Source organism: Stegostoma tigrinum, chromosome 19 (assembly GCF_030684315.1).
Source record: "Stegostoma tigrinum isolate sSteTig4 chromosome 19, sSteTig4.hap1, whole genome shotgun sequence".
NCBI classification, from domain to species: Eukaryota; Metazoa; Chordata; class Chondrichthyes; order Orectolobiformes; family Stegostomatidae; genus Stegostoma; species Stegostoma tigrinum.
This window is the reverse complement of record NC_081372.1, coordinates 51,364,509-51,380,364: the sequence shown is the minus strand read 5'-3', so window position 1 is coordinate 51,380,364 and position 15,856 is coordinate 51,364,509. Positions and strand designations below refer to the sequence as shown.

General features: G+C 39.8%; 3 protein-coding genes across 3 annotated transcripts; all 3 read left to right on the top strand.

Moving 5' to 3' along the window:
• Positions 1 to 1,964: 1,964 nt before the first annotated feature.
• Positions 1,965 to 4,991, top strand: LOC132210757 (troponin C, skeletal muscle-like). The gene is made up of 4 exons (XM_059652840.1): positions 1,965 to 2,113; positions 2,603 to 2,717; positions 4,487 to 4,623; positions 4,723 to 4,991. Exons 1-4 carry the CDS (start codon positions 1,984 to 1,986, stop codon positions 4,752 to 4,754), a joined length of 414 nt encoding a protein of 137 aa, XP_059508823.1. The 5' UTR covers positions 1,965 to 1,983; the 3' UTR covers positions 4,755 to 4,991.
• A 2,051-nt stretch (positions 4,992 to 7,042) lies between these two features.
• Positions 7,043 to 10,108, top strand: LOC132210756 (troponin C, skeletal muscle-like). Its single transcript, XM_059652839.1, has 4 exons — positions 7,043 to 7,177; positions 7,668 to 7,782; positions 9,552 to 9,688; positions 9,788 to 10,108. The coding sequence occupies exons 1-4, from the start codon at positions 7,048 to 7,050 to the stop codon at positions 9,865 to 9,867; spliced, it is 462 nt and encodes a 153-aa protein (XP_059508822.1). The 5' UTR covers positions 7,043 to 7,047; the 3' UTR covers positions 9,868 to 10,108.
• A 1,985-nt stretch (positions 10,109 to 12,093) lies between these two features.
• Positions 12,094 to 15,193, top strand: LOC132210758 (troponin C, skeletal muscle-like). The gene is made up of 4 exons (XM_059652841.1): positions 12,094 to 12,242; positions 12,732 to 12,846; positions 14,616 to 14,752; positions 14,852 to 15,193. The coding sequence occupies exons 1-4, from the start codon at positions 12,113 to 12,115 to the stop codon at positions 14,881 to 14,883; spliced, it is 414 nt and encodes a 137-aa protein (XP_059508824.1). The 5' UTR covers positions 12,094 to 12,112; the 3' UTR covers positions 14,884 to 15,193.
• The last annotated feature ends 663 nt before the right edge of the window (positions 15,194 to 15,856 follow it).

The following is a 15,856-nucleotide window of genomic DNA, read 5'->3' as shown; positions in this document are numbered from 1 at the left end:
GTTGTTGCATTTCACTTGTGATAGACAGGGATTCTCTGGATATTTACCCTCTATTTCCAGCAGGCAACAATATTAAATGAGAAAGTGAAAAAGCAGTTTATATATTTTGGCAGCAAAACCATTTTCTTGACATGGCACATCTTTCAAGAACACAGCATGTCTCGATAGTCATATAAATAGAGAAGTATTTTCAAAGGGTATTCAACACTTCATGAAGAATACTTCGTCAACAACCTGCACACAGCAAATTCTACATTCGTAGATAAGCCACTTTTGTGATATTATGAAGAATAAATATTGGCCTCTCCAGCTCTCCTTTCAAATCATACCCCAGGATCCACAGATGACGGCTGTCATCCAAATGACAAATTATCTTAAAGTGCAACATTATCACTGCCATTCACTGCACATTAATCAGCTGCTGTCAGTGTCAGATTGGAAACTACAAATTTGAATTCACACACAAGAATGCTTCACACTGAATCACAGCACAGTCTATAGCACAACAAGCTGCACTTGGTGACAGTTCACTGAAATGATTGTTATGAGTAAACCATTGCACCATTACATTTTATCATAGAATCCTTACATTGTGGAAACAGTCTACTTAGTCCATCAAGTCCACACCAACCCTCCAAAGAGCATCCCTCACCCTCCTCTATCCTTGTAACCATGCATCTCCCATGGCTTATTCATCTAGTCTACCCTCCCCAAGATACCATGGGCAATTAAGCATGGTTTGTTCACTAACAGGCTCATCTTTGGTCTACGGGAAGGAAATGCAGTAGCCAGAGCAAACCCATGTACACGCAGGGAGAATGTGCAAATTCCACGCAGACAGTTGGCCAAGGGTGGAATTGCACCCAGCTCTCTGTCACTGTGAGGAAGCAGTACCAACCACTGATCCACTCTGCAACAGTTAGTGTTATAGACAACATGAGATGGCAATTGCCTCACACAATTTCAAGTATGAGACACAAAAATGAAATCAAGGATCAAGTAGTGCAACAATACATTCAGCACCATTTACAAGATGCAACACAGAAATTCACCAAGGTTCTGGCGAAAAAATATGCTTATCCCATGAACATTACCACCTGGAAGTAGAACGGCAGCAAGTACATGGGAACACCACCACCTGCACATTCCCCTCCATGACACTCACCATCCTGACTTGGAATTAGATCTCCAAATTCACCATGACTTTGTTTCACATACCCGGTACTCCCGCCATGCAGACATTGTGAGCTGACTTGCACTAATTGGATGGCAGTGGCTCAAGATATTCAACCAAAACAGTCACACGTGAATCGTAGGCACGTCCAGGTGATCGTACCTTGCGATATATTTATCTACGTGCTGGACAGATATCAAAACCAGACTGCTTGGAGGAAATTTCTTATCTCGAGGCAGGCACTCACAGAATCTGGAAGTTGGCACGGGGAGGTGAAGAAGTCTCACAGGGTGATGGAATCATGAAAATTCCAAACGCATTTCCTGTGCTGGGCTTTCAATGGGGTCCTTCATTCTTTCATCTTGCAGATTTCAGAGGCCTGACATTTTAGTTCTCCACCCGGCCATCTTTCGTGCAAAAGAAAGATCTGTGATGCAATGGAAGACAGGCAAAATTGATGACAGAAGAGTCGGTCTTCTGGGGCCAAAGCAAATTGATTTGGGGCAAGAAAGCAAACAAATAAACCAAAATGTGCCTGAAGCAGGTGTGCACCTTCACTGAACAAGCATTCAAAACGAAAGATTTGGAAACAAAATGGAGCACTCTGTGAAATGGAATGAACAGTTGGAACCCATGCAGCTATAAAATGCCTTATTGAAAGACAAGGCACAGTTTGTTACCTTGACCTTCCTTGGAACAGTGCAGCAGGCCAAGTCAATGTCAGACAGAGAGCATCATGGGCAATTTAAGTGACACGTCAAAGAAAGCACAGGGACATTCTTACCAGCTGCGTTGAAGTGTTCGGCAAAATGGTCTTCCAGTTTGTGCGTTTGATCGTTCCAATGTACAGCAGAATCCAAATTGTGTTGTGTCTAATTTTACTCTGTGAAGTTATTTCTTCGACGATTCCTTCTGGAGCAGATAAGAAAAATACTGGAGGTTAAAAAGCTGTTCTACTTTCTAGACTAAATTAAGAAGATCTGTAATGTTAACTATGACCTTTATTCTTTATTTTTCTACTTGCTATCTGAAGGTAATGCTTAACTTTTTAACTCTTTTTCAGTTACTAATTTGTACTTACATTTTTTGGGCACAACTACGTTTGATCCAGAAATGGGACACGCATGGCAATGTTGTACATTTTCACTGTACTCTTGTAATACTGTACTTGAGTACACATGATAAAAAAATTCTAAATCTAATTGTAAATTATTTCATATCTTCACGATTTAGTACGCAACAGTTTTCTCCATTTCACGTTTGACTGATATCTTGGGTGTCCCAAAGATAGTCAAATCTCAGATTGCAATTGGTCTCAAAAAGGGTAACATGCAGCTAAAACATTTGCAGTTTCTCTTCAAAAATTGTTTGGTTCACAAATATTCATGTTTAACAATGGACAGAGCTTACAACTGAGTGTGGTCTTAGGTCGCGGCACCATTGATTTTGAAGAGTTCTTGGTGACGTTGGCGAGGCAGATGAGAGAAGAAGTGAAAGGAAAGTCTGACAAAGACATCGCAGAATTCTTTCGTGTATTTGATAGGTGAGTTTGAGATTCTACATGACTGATATAAACATGATAGCGCAGCAATTCTATTTTGAGTTTGTTGATTCTCCATTGTATGTATTGAAAAAGTGACAAGTTCCGAAAAGATCAGCAAAGCAATCAGAAAAACATCCCTGCTTCAAGGAAATGTAGGGTACGGGGCCGACTAGCTAAGTTGCCTGTTTAGCTACTTTGCAAGGGAGAGCATAAACAATAGTGTGGGTTTAATTCCTACACCACCTCAGGTTACCGTGAATGACTCCCCTCAACACTCAACTCAGTCACAGTGACCCTCTGGTCGAAGTCACCACCAATCATCTCTCTCTAATGAAGTAGCAGCCACCTGATATGTTGACACAAAGATGATTTTGCCTTTTGGTTCATGTAAATAAACCATTGTAGCAAATAAGTATATCAATTATACAAAATACTTCAGAAGCTGAAAATATGAAATAATAATGAGAATCATTAATGTCACTCGCTTTAACACCATCTATCTAGAGAAGTGAAAAAGAGTCTGTGTTTTCAGCTCAATATAACTTTGTCATATCCAAAGTGAGGTAGAAGTGTGGAAACATTTGTTCCTAGAACATTTCTAGCGGGACTCGCAACTGGCAAACATGTGTTGAAATTTGTTTCATTTACATTGCATGTGACATGGTGCACCTTTCATGATCTTATACGAAAAGATATAAGAGTCGCCTGGAGACACTTCTTTGAGGATTTACCAGGTTGAGGCTAAAAATCCTCAGCTTCACACAGCAGGAAAGTATTAACAGTTGAGAGTATTTTTCCTTCAACAAAGAAGTCTAAACAGTGATCCATAGATAGTTGCAATACTCACAGATGTTTTGAAAATGTGGATAGACAGCATGTTTTCACTTCAGGGAGACAGTAGCATAATGGAAATGTCCCAGACGAGTGAGCCAGTGGATCCTGCTGATGCTCCAAGAACAAACTTTCAAATCTCATCCGGTGAGCTAGTGAAATAGAAAACTCAATCAATACATCTGCAGCATAAAACTGATGTCGTTGATGATAGTGAAAAGTCTGAGAGGTTGTTGTGAAAACCTATGTGGTTCACTTGTCTCCTTCAAGGAAGACAATCTGCCATCCTTACCTTGCTGGCCTGAATATATATCCAGACCAGTGGAACGCTGTCTGATTTGTAACTGCACTCTGAAATTACTGAACAAGCAACCCCATTCAAGTGCAATTAGGCATGGACAACAATGCAGTCGTTGTCAGCAACACACTTATCCACGTAAAACGCGATGGAGAACATAAGTAGAGAATATCAACAGAAGATTTTCAGAAAACAAAACTGTCACGAACAAAATTGTGGAAGAGCACAAAGTGTGATTCAATATTATCATTGGAATGAAAGGGAAGCCATTACCAATTGAACTTAATTCAAGGTGATAATGACAAATTATTTGTAATTGCTTTCAGAGCAGAGGGCACACTATTGAATTCAGGTCTTGAGAAATTTGAGACATTGTGTGCGAACTGTATCATTTTTGGATGAAACAGGTGAGTTCAAATGTGAGGTTTATGAAGCTATTTCCACATGTGTTCGTGCATGACATCTAGATTTGTTATAAGCCAGTTTTTAAATTGGATTACCTGATGAGATTAAATAATGTAAACTTCCAGACAGAAAGAAAGTGAAATTAGATGGATATGATCTTTTCTCAACTTCTATTTTGGTAAGGCAGATAACATTGCTGGATTGGGGACTTTCATACTTTTCTTGATGACTCTAGCCATGCTGACGGCTTCATCGATTGTTCTGAGCTGCATATTGCCATCATGGCTGCTGGGGAGCATGTTACAGAGGAGGAAGTTCATGAACTCATCAGGGAGTGGGACAAGAACACTGATGGCAAACTTGACTTGGATGGTATGTGCAAATGTTTAAAAATTAGCGATATTGTGTGGGTTTATTACTGAGTATTTAAACTATGTCTGCTTTCAATCAAATGTCTTCCACCCTTTACAGAATGGTCGAAGTTGTTGAAGAATGACCAGTAAAACAGCCAACATCCCTCAGCAACCCACTGTGATACAACAATTTCATGACCTGTGTGTCGTCACCCTTCTCCGATCAACTGCCTAGACATCTGAAATACACTCAATGATTGCAAAGAATTCAAAATCTGATTGACAGGACTGGAGGTACATATATAGCAAAGAACTTCATAGCTGCTGTAATTCTCTCTTTGTGAGGAAGAAGCAATCGCATATGTATGAAACGCTCAGTGATTTTCCTCTCAGCCTGGAACGCTGCACAATTTATTCAAAACCATTTCCTAATAAAGTTAATGCCAATTTTTTCCACCCAGTTGTTGCGTTTCACTTGTGAGTGACAGGGATTCTCTGGATATTTATCCTCTATTTCCAGCAGGCAACAAAATCAAATGAGAAAGTGAAAAAGCAGTTTCTATATATTGGCAGCAAAAACATTTTCTTGACATGGCACATCTCTAATGAACACAGCATATCTCGATAGTCATATAAATAGTGAAGTATTTTCAAAGGGTATTCAACACTTCATGAAGAATACTTCGTCAACAACCTGCACACAGCAAATTCTACATTCGTAGATAAGCCACTTTTGTGATATTATGAAGAATAAATATTGGCCTCTCCAGCTCTCCTTTCAAATCATACCCCAGGATCCACAGATGACGGCTGTCATCCAAATGACAAATTATCTTAAAGTGCAACATTATCACTGCCATTCACTGCACATTAATCAGCTGCTGTCAGTGTCAGATTGGAAACTACAAATTTGAATTCACACACAAGAATGCTTCACACTGAATCACAGCACAGTCTATAGCACAACAAGCTGCACTTGGTGACAGTTCACTGAAATGATTGTTATGAGTAAACCATTGCACCATTACATTTTATCATAGAATCCTTACATTGTGGAAACAGTCTACTTAGTCCATCAAGTCCACACCAACCCTCCAAAGAGCATCCCTCACCCTCCTCTATCCTTGTAACCATGCATCTCCCATGGCTTATTCATCTAGTCTACCCTCCCCAAGATACCATGGGCAATTAAGCATGGTTTGTTCACTAACAGGCTCATCTTTGGTCTACGGGAAGAAAATGCAGTAGCCAGAGTAAACCCATGAGCACGAAGGGAGAATGTGCAAATTCCACGCAGACAGTTGGCCAAGGGTGGAATTGCACCCAGCTCTCTGTCACTGTGAGGAAGCAGTATCAACCACTGATCCACTGTGCAACAGTTAGTGTTATAGACAAAATGAGATGGCAATTGCCTCACACAATTTCAAGTATGAGACACAAAAATGAAATCAAGGATCAAGTAGTGCAACAATACATTCAGCACCATTTACAAGATGCAACACAGAAATTCACCAAGGTTCTGGCGAAAAAATATGCTTATCCCATGAACATTACCACCTGGAAGTAGAACGGCAGCAAGTACATGGGAACACCACCACCTGCACATTCCCCTCCATGACACTCACCATCCTGACTTGGAATTAGTACTCCAAATTCACCATGACTTTGTTTCACATACCCGGTACTCCCGCCATGCAGACATTGTGAGCTGACTTGCACTAAATGGATGGCAGTGGCTCAAGATATTCAACCAAAACAGTCACACGTGAATCGTAGGCGCGTCCAGGAGATCGTACCTTGCTATATATTTATCTACGTGCTGGGCAGATATCAAGACCAGACTGCTTGGAGGAAATTTCTTATCTCGAGGCAGGCACTCACAGAATCTGGAAGTTGGCACGGGGAGGTGAAGAAGTCTCACAGGGTGATGGAATCATGAAAATTCCAAACGCATTTTCTTTGCTGGGCTTTCAATGGGGGCCTTCATTCTTTCATCTTGCAGATTTCAGAGGCCTGTCATTTTAGTTCTCCACCCGGCCATCTTTCGTGCAAAAGAAAGATCTGTGATGCAATGGAAGACAGGCAAAATTGATGACAGAAGAGTCGGTCTTCTGGGGCCAAAGCAAATTGATTTGGGGCAAGAAATCAAACAAATAAACCAAAATGTGCCTGAAGCAGGTGTGCACCTTTACTGAACAAGCATTCAAAACGAAAGATTTGGAAACAAAATGAAGCACTCTGTGAAATGGAATGAACAGTTGGAACCCATGCAGCTATAAAATGCCTTATTGAAAGACAAGGCACAGTTTGTTACCTTGACCTTCCTTGGAACAGTGCAGCAGGCCAAGTCAATGTCAGCCAGAGAGCATCATGGGCAATTAAAATGACAAATCAAAGAAAGCACAGGGACATTCTTACCAGCTGCGTTGAAGTGCTCGGCAAAATGGTCTTCCAGTTTGTGTGTTTGATCGTTCCAATGTACAGCAGAATCCAAATTGTGTTGTGTCTAATTTTACTCTGTGAAGTTATTTCTTCGACGATTCCTTCTGGAGCAGATAAGAAAATTACAGGAGGTAAAAAAGCTGTTCTACTTTCTAGACTAAATTAAGAAGATCTGTAATGTTAACTATGACCTTTATTCTTTATTTTTCTACTTGCTATCTGAAGGTAATGCTTAACTTTTTAACTCTTTTTCAGTTACTAATTTGTACCTACATTTTTTGGGCGCAACTACCTTTGATCCAGAAATGCGACATGTGTTGCAATGTTGTACATTTTCACTGTACGCCTGTAATACTGTACTTGAGTACACATGATAAAAAAGATTCTAAATCTAGTTGTAAATTATTTCATATCTTCACGACTTAGTACACAACAGTTTTCTCCTTTACATGTTTGACTAATATCTTGGGTGTCCCAAAGATTGTCAAATCTCAGATTGCAATTGGTCTCAAAAGGAGTAACATGCAGCTTAAACATTAGCAGTTTCTCTTCAAATATCGTTGGGTTCACAAATATTCATGCTTAGCAATGGACAGAGCTTACAACTGAGTGTGGTCTTAGGTAGCGGCACCATTGATTTTGACGAATTCTTGGTGACGATGGCGAGGCAGAGGAGAGAAGAAGTGAAAGGAAAGTCTGACAAAGACATTGCAGAATTCTTTCGTGTATTGGATGGGTGAGTTTAACCTTCTCCATGACTGGTATAAACATGATCGCGCAGCAATTCTATTTTGAGTTTGTTGATTCTCCGTTGTATGTATTGAAAAAGAAACAAGTTTCTAAAAGATCAGCAAAGCAATCAGAAAAACATCCCTGCTTCAAGGAAATGTAGGGTACGGGGCCAATTAGCTAAGTTGCCTGTTTAGCTACTTTGCAAGGGAGAGCATAAACAATAGTGTGGGTTTAATTCCTACACCACCTCAGGTGACCGTGTACGACTCCCCTCAACACTCACCTCAGTCACAGTGACCCTCTGGTCGAAGTCACCACCAATCATCTCTCTCGAATGAAATAGCAGCCACCTGATCTGTTGACACAAAGGTGATTTTGCCTTTTGGTTCATGTAAATAAACCATTGTAGCAAACATGTATATCAATTATGCAAAATACTTCAGAAGCTGAAAATACGAAATAATAATGAGAATCATTGATGTCACTCGCTTTAACACCAAATATCTAGAGAAGAAAAAAAGAATCTGTGTTTTCACCTCAATATCACTTCTTCATATCCAAAGTGAGGTAGAAGTGTGGAAATATTTGTTCCTAGAACATTTCCAGCGGGACTCGCAACTGGCAAAAATGTATTGAAATTTGTTTCATTTACATTGCATGTGACATGGTGCACCTTTCATGATCTTATACGAAAAGATATAAGAGTCGCCTGGAGACACTTCTTTGAGGATTTACCAGGTTGAGGCTAAAAATCCTCAGCTTCACACAGCAGGAAAGTATGAACAGTTGAGAGTATTTTTCCTTCAACAAAGAAGACTAAACGGTGATCCATAGATAGTTGCAATACTCACAGATGTTTTGAAAATGTGGACAGACAGCATGTTTTCACTTCAGGGAGATAGTAGCATAATAGAAATGTCCCAGACGAGTGAGCCAGTGGATCCTGCTGATGCTCCAAGAACAAACTTTCAAATCTCATCCGGTGAGCTAGTGAAATAGAAAACTCAATCAATACATCTGCAGCATAAAACTGATGTCGTTGATGATAGTGAAAAGTCTGAGAGGTTGTTGTGAAAACCTATGTGGTTCACTTGTCTCCTTCAAGGAAGACAATCTGCCATCCTTATCTTGCTGGCCTGAATATATATCCAGACCAGTGGAACGCTGTCTGATTTGTAACTGCACTCTGAAATTACTGAACAAACAACTCCATTCAAGTCAAATTAGGCATGGACAACAATGCAGTCGTTGTCAGCAACACACTTATCCATGTAAAACGCGATGGGGAACATAAGTAGAGAATATCAACAGAAGATTTTCAGAAAACAAAACTGTCACGAACAAAATTGTGGAAGAGCACAAAGTGTGATTCAATATTATCATTGGAATGAAAGGGAAGCCATTACCAATTGAACATAATTCAAGGTGATAATGACAAATTATTTGTAATTGCTTTCAGAGCAGAGGGCACACTATTGAATTCAGGTCTTGAGAAATTTGAGACATTGTGTGCGAACTGTATCATTTTTGGATGAAACAGGTGAGTTCAAATGTGAGGTTTATGAAGCTATTTCCACATGTGTTCGTGCATGACATCTAGATTTGTTATAAGCCAGTTTTTAAATTGGATTACCTGATGAGATTAAATAATGTAAACTTCCAGACAGAAAGAAAGTGAAATTAGATGGATATGATCTTTTCTCAACTTCTATTTTGGTAAGGTAGATAACATTGCTGGATTGGGGACTTTCATACTTTTCTTGATGACTCTAGCCATGCTGACGGCTTCATCGATTGTTCTGAGCTGCATATTGCCATCATGGCTGCTGGGGAGCATGTTACAGAGGAGGAAGTTCATGAACTCATCAGGGAGTGGGACAAGAACACTGATGGCAAACTTGACTTGGATGGTATGTGCAAATGTTTAAAAATTAGCGATATTGTGTGGGTTTATTACTGAGTATTTAAACTATGTCTGCTTTCAATCAAATGTCTTCCACCCTTTACAGAATGGTCGAAGTTGTTGAAGAATGACCAAAAAAACAGCCAACATCCCTCAGCAACCCACTGTGATACAACAATTTCATGACCTGTGTGTCGTCACCCTTCTCCGATCAACTGCCTAGACATCTGAAATACACTCAATGATTGCAAAGAATTCAAAATCTGATTGACAGGACTGGAGGTACATATATAGCAAAGAGCTTCATAGCTGCTGTAATTCTCTCTTTGTGAGGAAGAAGCAATCGCATATGTATGAAACGCTCAGTGATTTTCCTCTCAGCCTGGAACGCTGCACAATTTATTCAAAACCATTTCCTAATAAAGTTAATGCCAATTTTTTCCACCCAGTTGTTGCGTTTCACTTGTGAGTGACAGGGATTCTCTGGATATTTATCCTCTATTTCCAGCAGGCAACAAAATCAAATGAGAAAGTGAAAAAGCAGTTTCTATATATTGGCAGCAAAAACATTTTCTTGACATGGCACATCTCTAATGAACACAGCATATCTCGATAGTCATATAAATAGTGAAGTATTTTCAAAGGGTATTCAACACTTCATGAAGAATACTTCGTCAACAACCTGCACACAGCAAATTCTACATTCGTAGATAAGCCACTTTTGTGATATTATGAAGAATAAATATTGGCCTCTCCAGCTCGCCTTTCAAATCATATCCCAGGATCCACAGATGACGGCTGTCATCCAAATGACAAATTATCTTAAAGTGCAACATTATCACTGCCATTCACTGCACATTAATCAGCTGCTGTCAGTGTCAGATTGGAAACTACAAATTTGAATTCACACACACGAATGCTTCACACTGAATCACAGCACAGTCTATAGCACAACAAGCTGCACTTGGTGACAGTTCACTGAAATGATTGTTATGAGTAAACCATTGCACCATTACATTTTATCATAGAATCCTTACATTGTGGAAACAGTCTACTTAGTCCATCAAGTCCACACCAACCCTCCAAAGAGCATCCCTCACCCTCCTCTATCCTTGTAACCATGCATCTCCCATGGCTTATTCATCTAGTCTACCATCCCCAAGATACCATGGGCAATTAAGCATGGTTTGTTCACTAACAGGCTCATCTTTGGTCTACGGGAAGGAAATGCAGTAGCCAGAGCAAACCCATGTACACGCAGGGAGAATGTGCAAATTCCACGCAGACAGTTGGCCAAGGGTGGAATTGCACCCAGCTCTCTGTCACTGTGAGGAAGCAGTACCAACCACTGATCCACTCTGCAACAGTTAGTGTTATAGACAAAATGAGATGGCAATTGCCTCACACAATTTCAAGTATGAGACACAAAAATGAAATCAAGGATCAAGTAGTGCAACAATACATTCAGCACCATTTACAAGATGCAACACAGAAATTCACCAAGGTTCTGGCGAAAAAATATGCTTATCCCATGAACATTACCACCTGGAAGTAGAACGGCAGCAAGTACATGGGAACACCACCACCTGCACATTCCCCTCCATGACACTCACCATCCTGACTTGGAATTAGATCTCCAAATTCACCACGACTTTGTTTCACATACCCGGTACTCCCGCCATGCAGACATTGTGAGCTGACTTGCACTAATTGGATGGCAGTGGCTCAAGATATTCAACCAAAACAGTCACACGTGAATCGTAGGCACGTCCAGGTGATCGTACCTTGCTATATATTTATCTACGTGCTGGACAGATGTCAAAACCAGACTGCTTGGAGGAAATTTCTTATCTCGAGGCAGGCACTCACAGAATCTGGAAGTTGGCACGGGGAGGTGAAGAAGTCTCACAGGGTGATGGAATCATGAAAATTCCAAACGCATTTCCTGTGCTGGGCTTTCAATGGGGTCCTTCATTCTTTCATCTTGCAGATTTCAGAGGCCTGACATTTTAGTTCTCCACCCGGCCATCTTTCGTGCAAAAGAAAGATCTGTGATGCAATGGAAGACAGGCAAAATTGATGACAGAAGAGTCGGTCTTCTGGGGCCAAAGCAAATTGATTTGGGGCAAGAAAGCAAACAAATAAACCAAAATGTGCCTGAAGCAGGTGTGCACCTTTACTGAAAAAACATTCAGAAGGAAAGATTTGGAAACAAAATGGAGCACTCTGTGAAGTGGAATGAACAGTTGGAACCCATGCAGCTATAAAATGCCTTATTGAAAGACTTGGCACAGTTTGTTACCTTGGCCTTCCTTGGAACAGTGCAGCAGGCCAAGTCAACGTCAGCCAGAGAGCATCATGGGCAATTTAAGTGACACGTCAAAGAAAGCACAGGGACATTCTTACCAGCTGCGTTGAAGTGTTCGGCAAAATGGTCTTCCAGTTTGTGCGTTTGATCGTTCCAATGTACAGCAGAATCCAAATTGTGTTGTGTCTAATTTTACTCTGTGAAGTTATTTCTTCGACGATTCCTTCTGGAGCAGATAAGAAAAATACTGGAGGTTAAAAAGCTGTTCTACTTTCTAGACTAAATTAAGAAGATCTGTAATGTTAACTATGACCTTTATTCTTTATTTTTCTACTTGCTATCTGAAGGTAATGCTTAACTTTTTAACTCTTTTTCAGTTACTAATTTGTACCTACATTTTTTGGGCACAACTACGTTTGATCCAGAAATGGGACACGCATGGCAATGTTGTACATTTTCACTGTACTCTTGTAATACTGTACTTGAGTACACATGATAAAAAAATTCTAAATCTAATTGTAAATTATTTCATATCTTCACGATTTAGTACGCAACAGTTTTCTCCATTTCACGTTTGACTGATATCTTGGGTGTCCCAAAGATAGTCAAATCTCAGATTGCAATTGGTCTCAAAAAGGGTAACATGCAGCTAAAACATTTGCAGTTTCTCTTCAAAAATTGTTTGGTTCACAAATATTCATGTTTAACAATGGACAGAGCTTACAACTGAGTGTGGTCTTAGGTCGCGGCACCATTGATTTTGAAGAGTTCTTGGTGACGTTGGCGAGGCAGATGAGAGAAGAAGTGAAAGGAAAGTCTGACAAAGACATCGCAGAATTCTTTCGTGTATTTGATAGGTGAGTTTGAGATTCTACATGACTGATATAAACATGATAGCGCAGCAATTCTATTTTGAGTTTGTTGATTCTCCATTGTATGTATTGAAAAAGTGACAAGTTCCGAAAAGATCAGCAAAGCAATCAGAAAAACATCCCTGCTTCAAGGAAATGTAGGGTACGGGGCCGACTAGCTAAGTTGCCTGTTTAGCTACTTTGCAAGGGAGAGCATAAACAATAGTGTGGGTTTAATTCCTACACCACCTCAGGTTACCATGAATGACTCCCCTCAACACTCAACTCAGTCACAGTGACCCTCTGGTCGAAGTCACCACCAATCATCTCTCTCTAATGAAGTAGCAGCCACCTGATATGTTGACACAAAGGTGATTTTGCCTTTTGGTTCATGTAAATAAACCATTGTAGCAAATAAGTATATCAATTATACAAAATACTTCAGAAGCTGAAAAGATGAAATAATAATGAGAATCATTAATGTCACTCGCTTTAACACCATCTATCTAGAGAAGTGAAAAAGAGTCTGTGTTTTCAGCTCAATATAACTTCGTCATATCCAAAGTGAGGTAGAAGTGTGGAAACATTTGTTCCTAGAACATTTCTAGCGGGACTCGCAACTGGCAAACATGTGTTGAAATTTGTTTCATTTACATTGCATGTGACATGGTGCACCTTTCATGATCTTATACGAAAAGATATAAGAGTCGCCTGGAGACAGTTCTTTGAGGATTTACCAGGTTGAGGCTAAAAATCCTCAGCTTCACACAGCAGGAAAGTATTAACAGTTGAGAGTATTTTTCCTTCAACAAAGAAGACGAAACGGTGATCCATAGATAGTTGCAATACTCACAGATGTTTTGAAAATGTGGATAGACAGCATGTTTTCACTTCAGGGAGATAGTAGCATAATGGAAATGTCCCAGACGAGTGAGCCAGTGGATCCTGCTGATGCTCCAAGAACAAACTTTCAAATCTCATCCGGTGAGCTAGTGAAATAGAAAACTCAATCAATACATCTGCAGCATAAAACTGATGTCGTTGATGATAGTGAAAAGTCTGAGAGGTTGTTGTGAAAACCTATGTGGTTCACTTGTCTCCTTCAAGGAAGACAATCTGCCATCCTTACCTTGCTGGCCTGAATATATATCCAGACCAGTGGAACACTGTCTGATTTGTAACTGCACTCTGAAATTACTGAACAAGCAACTCCATTCAAGTGCAATTAGGCATGGACAACAATGCAGTCGTTGTCAGCAACACACTTATCCACGTAAAACGCGATGGAGAACATAAGTAGAGAATATCAACAGAAGATTTTCAGAAAACAAAACTGTCACGAACAAAATTGTGGAAGAGCACAAAGTGTGATTCAATATTATCATTGGAATGAAAGGGAAGCCATTACCAATTGAACTTAATTCAAGGTGATAATGTCAAATTATTTGTAATTGCTTTCAGAGCAGAGGGCACACTATTGAATTCAGGTCTTGAGAAATTTGAGACATTGTGTGCGAACTGTATCATTTTTGGATGAAAAAGGTGAGTTCAAGTGTGAGGTTTATGAAGCTATTTCCACATGTGTTCGTGCATGACATCTAGATTTGTTATAAGCCAGTTTTTAAATTGGATTACCTGATGAGATTAAATAATGTAAACTTCCAGACAGAAAGAAAGTGAAATTAGATGGATATGATCTTTTCTCAACTTCTATTTTGGTAAGGTAGATAACATTGCTGGATTGGGGACTTTCATACTTTTCTTGATGACTCTAGCCATGCTGACGGCTTCATCGATTGTTCTGAGCTGCATATTGCCATCATGGCTGCTGGGGAGCATGTTACAGAGGAGGAAGCTCATGAACTCATCAGGGAGTGGGACAAGAACACTGATGGCAAACTTGACTTGGATGGTATGTGCAAATGTTTAAAAATTAGCGATATTGTGTGGGTTTATTACTGAGTATTTAAACTATGTCTGCTTTCAATCAAATGTCTTCCACCCTTTACAGAATGGTCAAAGTTGTTGAAGAATGACCAGTAAAACAGCCAACATCCCTCAGCAACCCACTGTGATACAACAATTTCATGACCTGTGTGTCGTCACCCTTCTCCGATCAACTGCCTAGACATCTGAAATACACTCAATGATTGCAAAGAATTCAAAATCTGATTGACAGGACTGGAGGTACATATATAGCAAAGAGCTTCATAGTTGCTGTAATTCTCTCTTTGTGAGGAAGAAGCAATCGCATATGTATGAAACGCTCAGTGATTTTCCTCTCAGCCTGGAACGCTGCACAATTTATTCAAAACCATTTCCTAATAAAGTTAATGCCAATTTTTTCCACCCAGTTGTTGCGTTTCACTTGTGAGTGACAGGGATTCTCTGGATATTTATCCTCTATTTCCAGCAGGCAACAAAATCAAATGAGAAAGTGAAAAAGCAGTTTCTATATATTGGCAGCAAAAACATTTTCTTGACATGGCACATCTTTAATGAACACAGCATATCTCGATAGTCATATAAATAGTGAAGTATTTTCAAAGGGTATTCAACACTTCATGAAGAATACTTCGTCAACAACCTGCACACAGCAAATTCTACATTCGTAGATAAGCCACTTTTGTGATATTATGAAGTATAAATATTGGCCTCTCCAGCTCTCCTTTCAAATCATATCCCAGGATACACAGATGACGGCTGTCATCCAAATGACAAATTATCTTAAAGTGCAACATTATCACTGCCATTCACTGCACATTAATCAGCTGCTGTCAGTGTCAGATTGGAAACTACAAATTTGAATTCACACACAAGAATGCTTCACACTGAATCACAGCACAGTCTATAGCACAACAAGCTGCACTTGGTGACAGTTCACTGAAATGATTGTTCTGAGTAAACCATTGCACCATTACGTTTTATCATAGAATCCTTACACTGTGGAAACAGTCTATTTAGTCCATCAAGTCCACACCAACCCTCCAAAGAGCATCCCTCACTCTCCTCTATC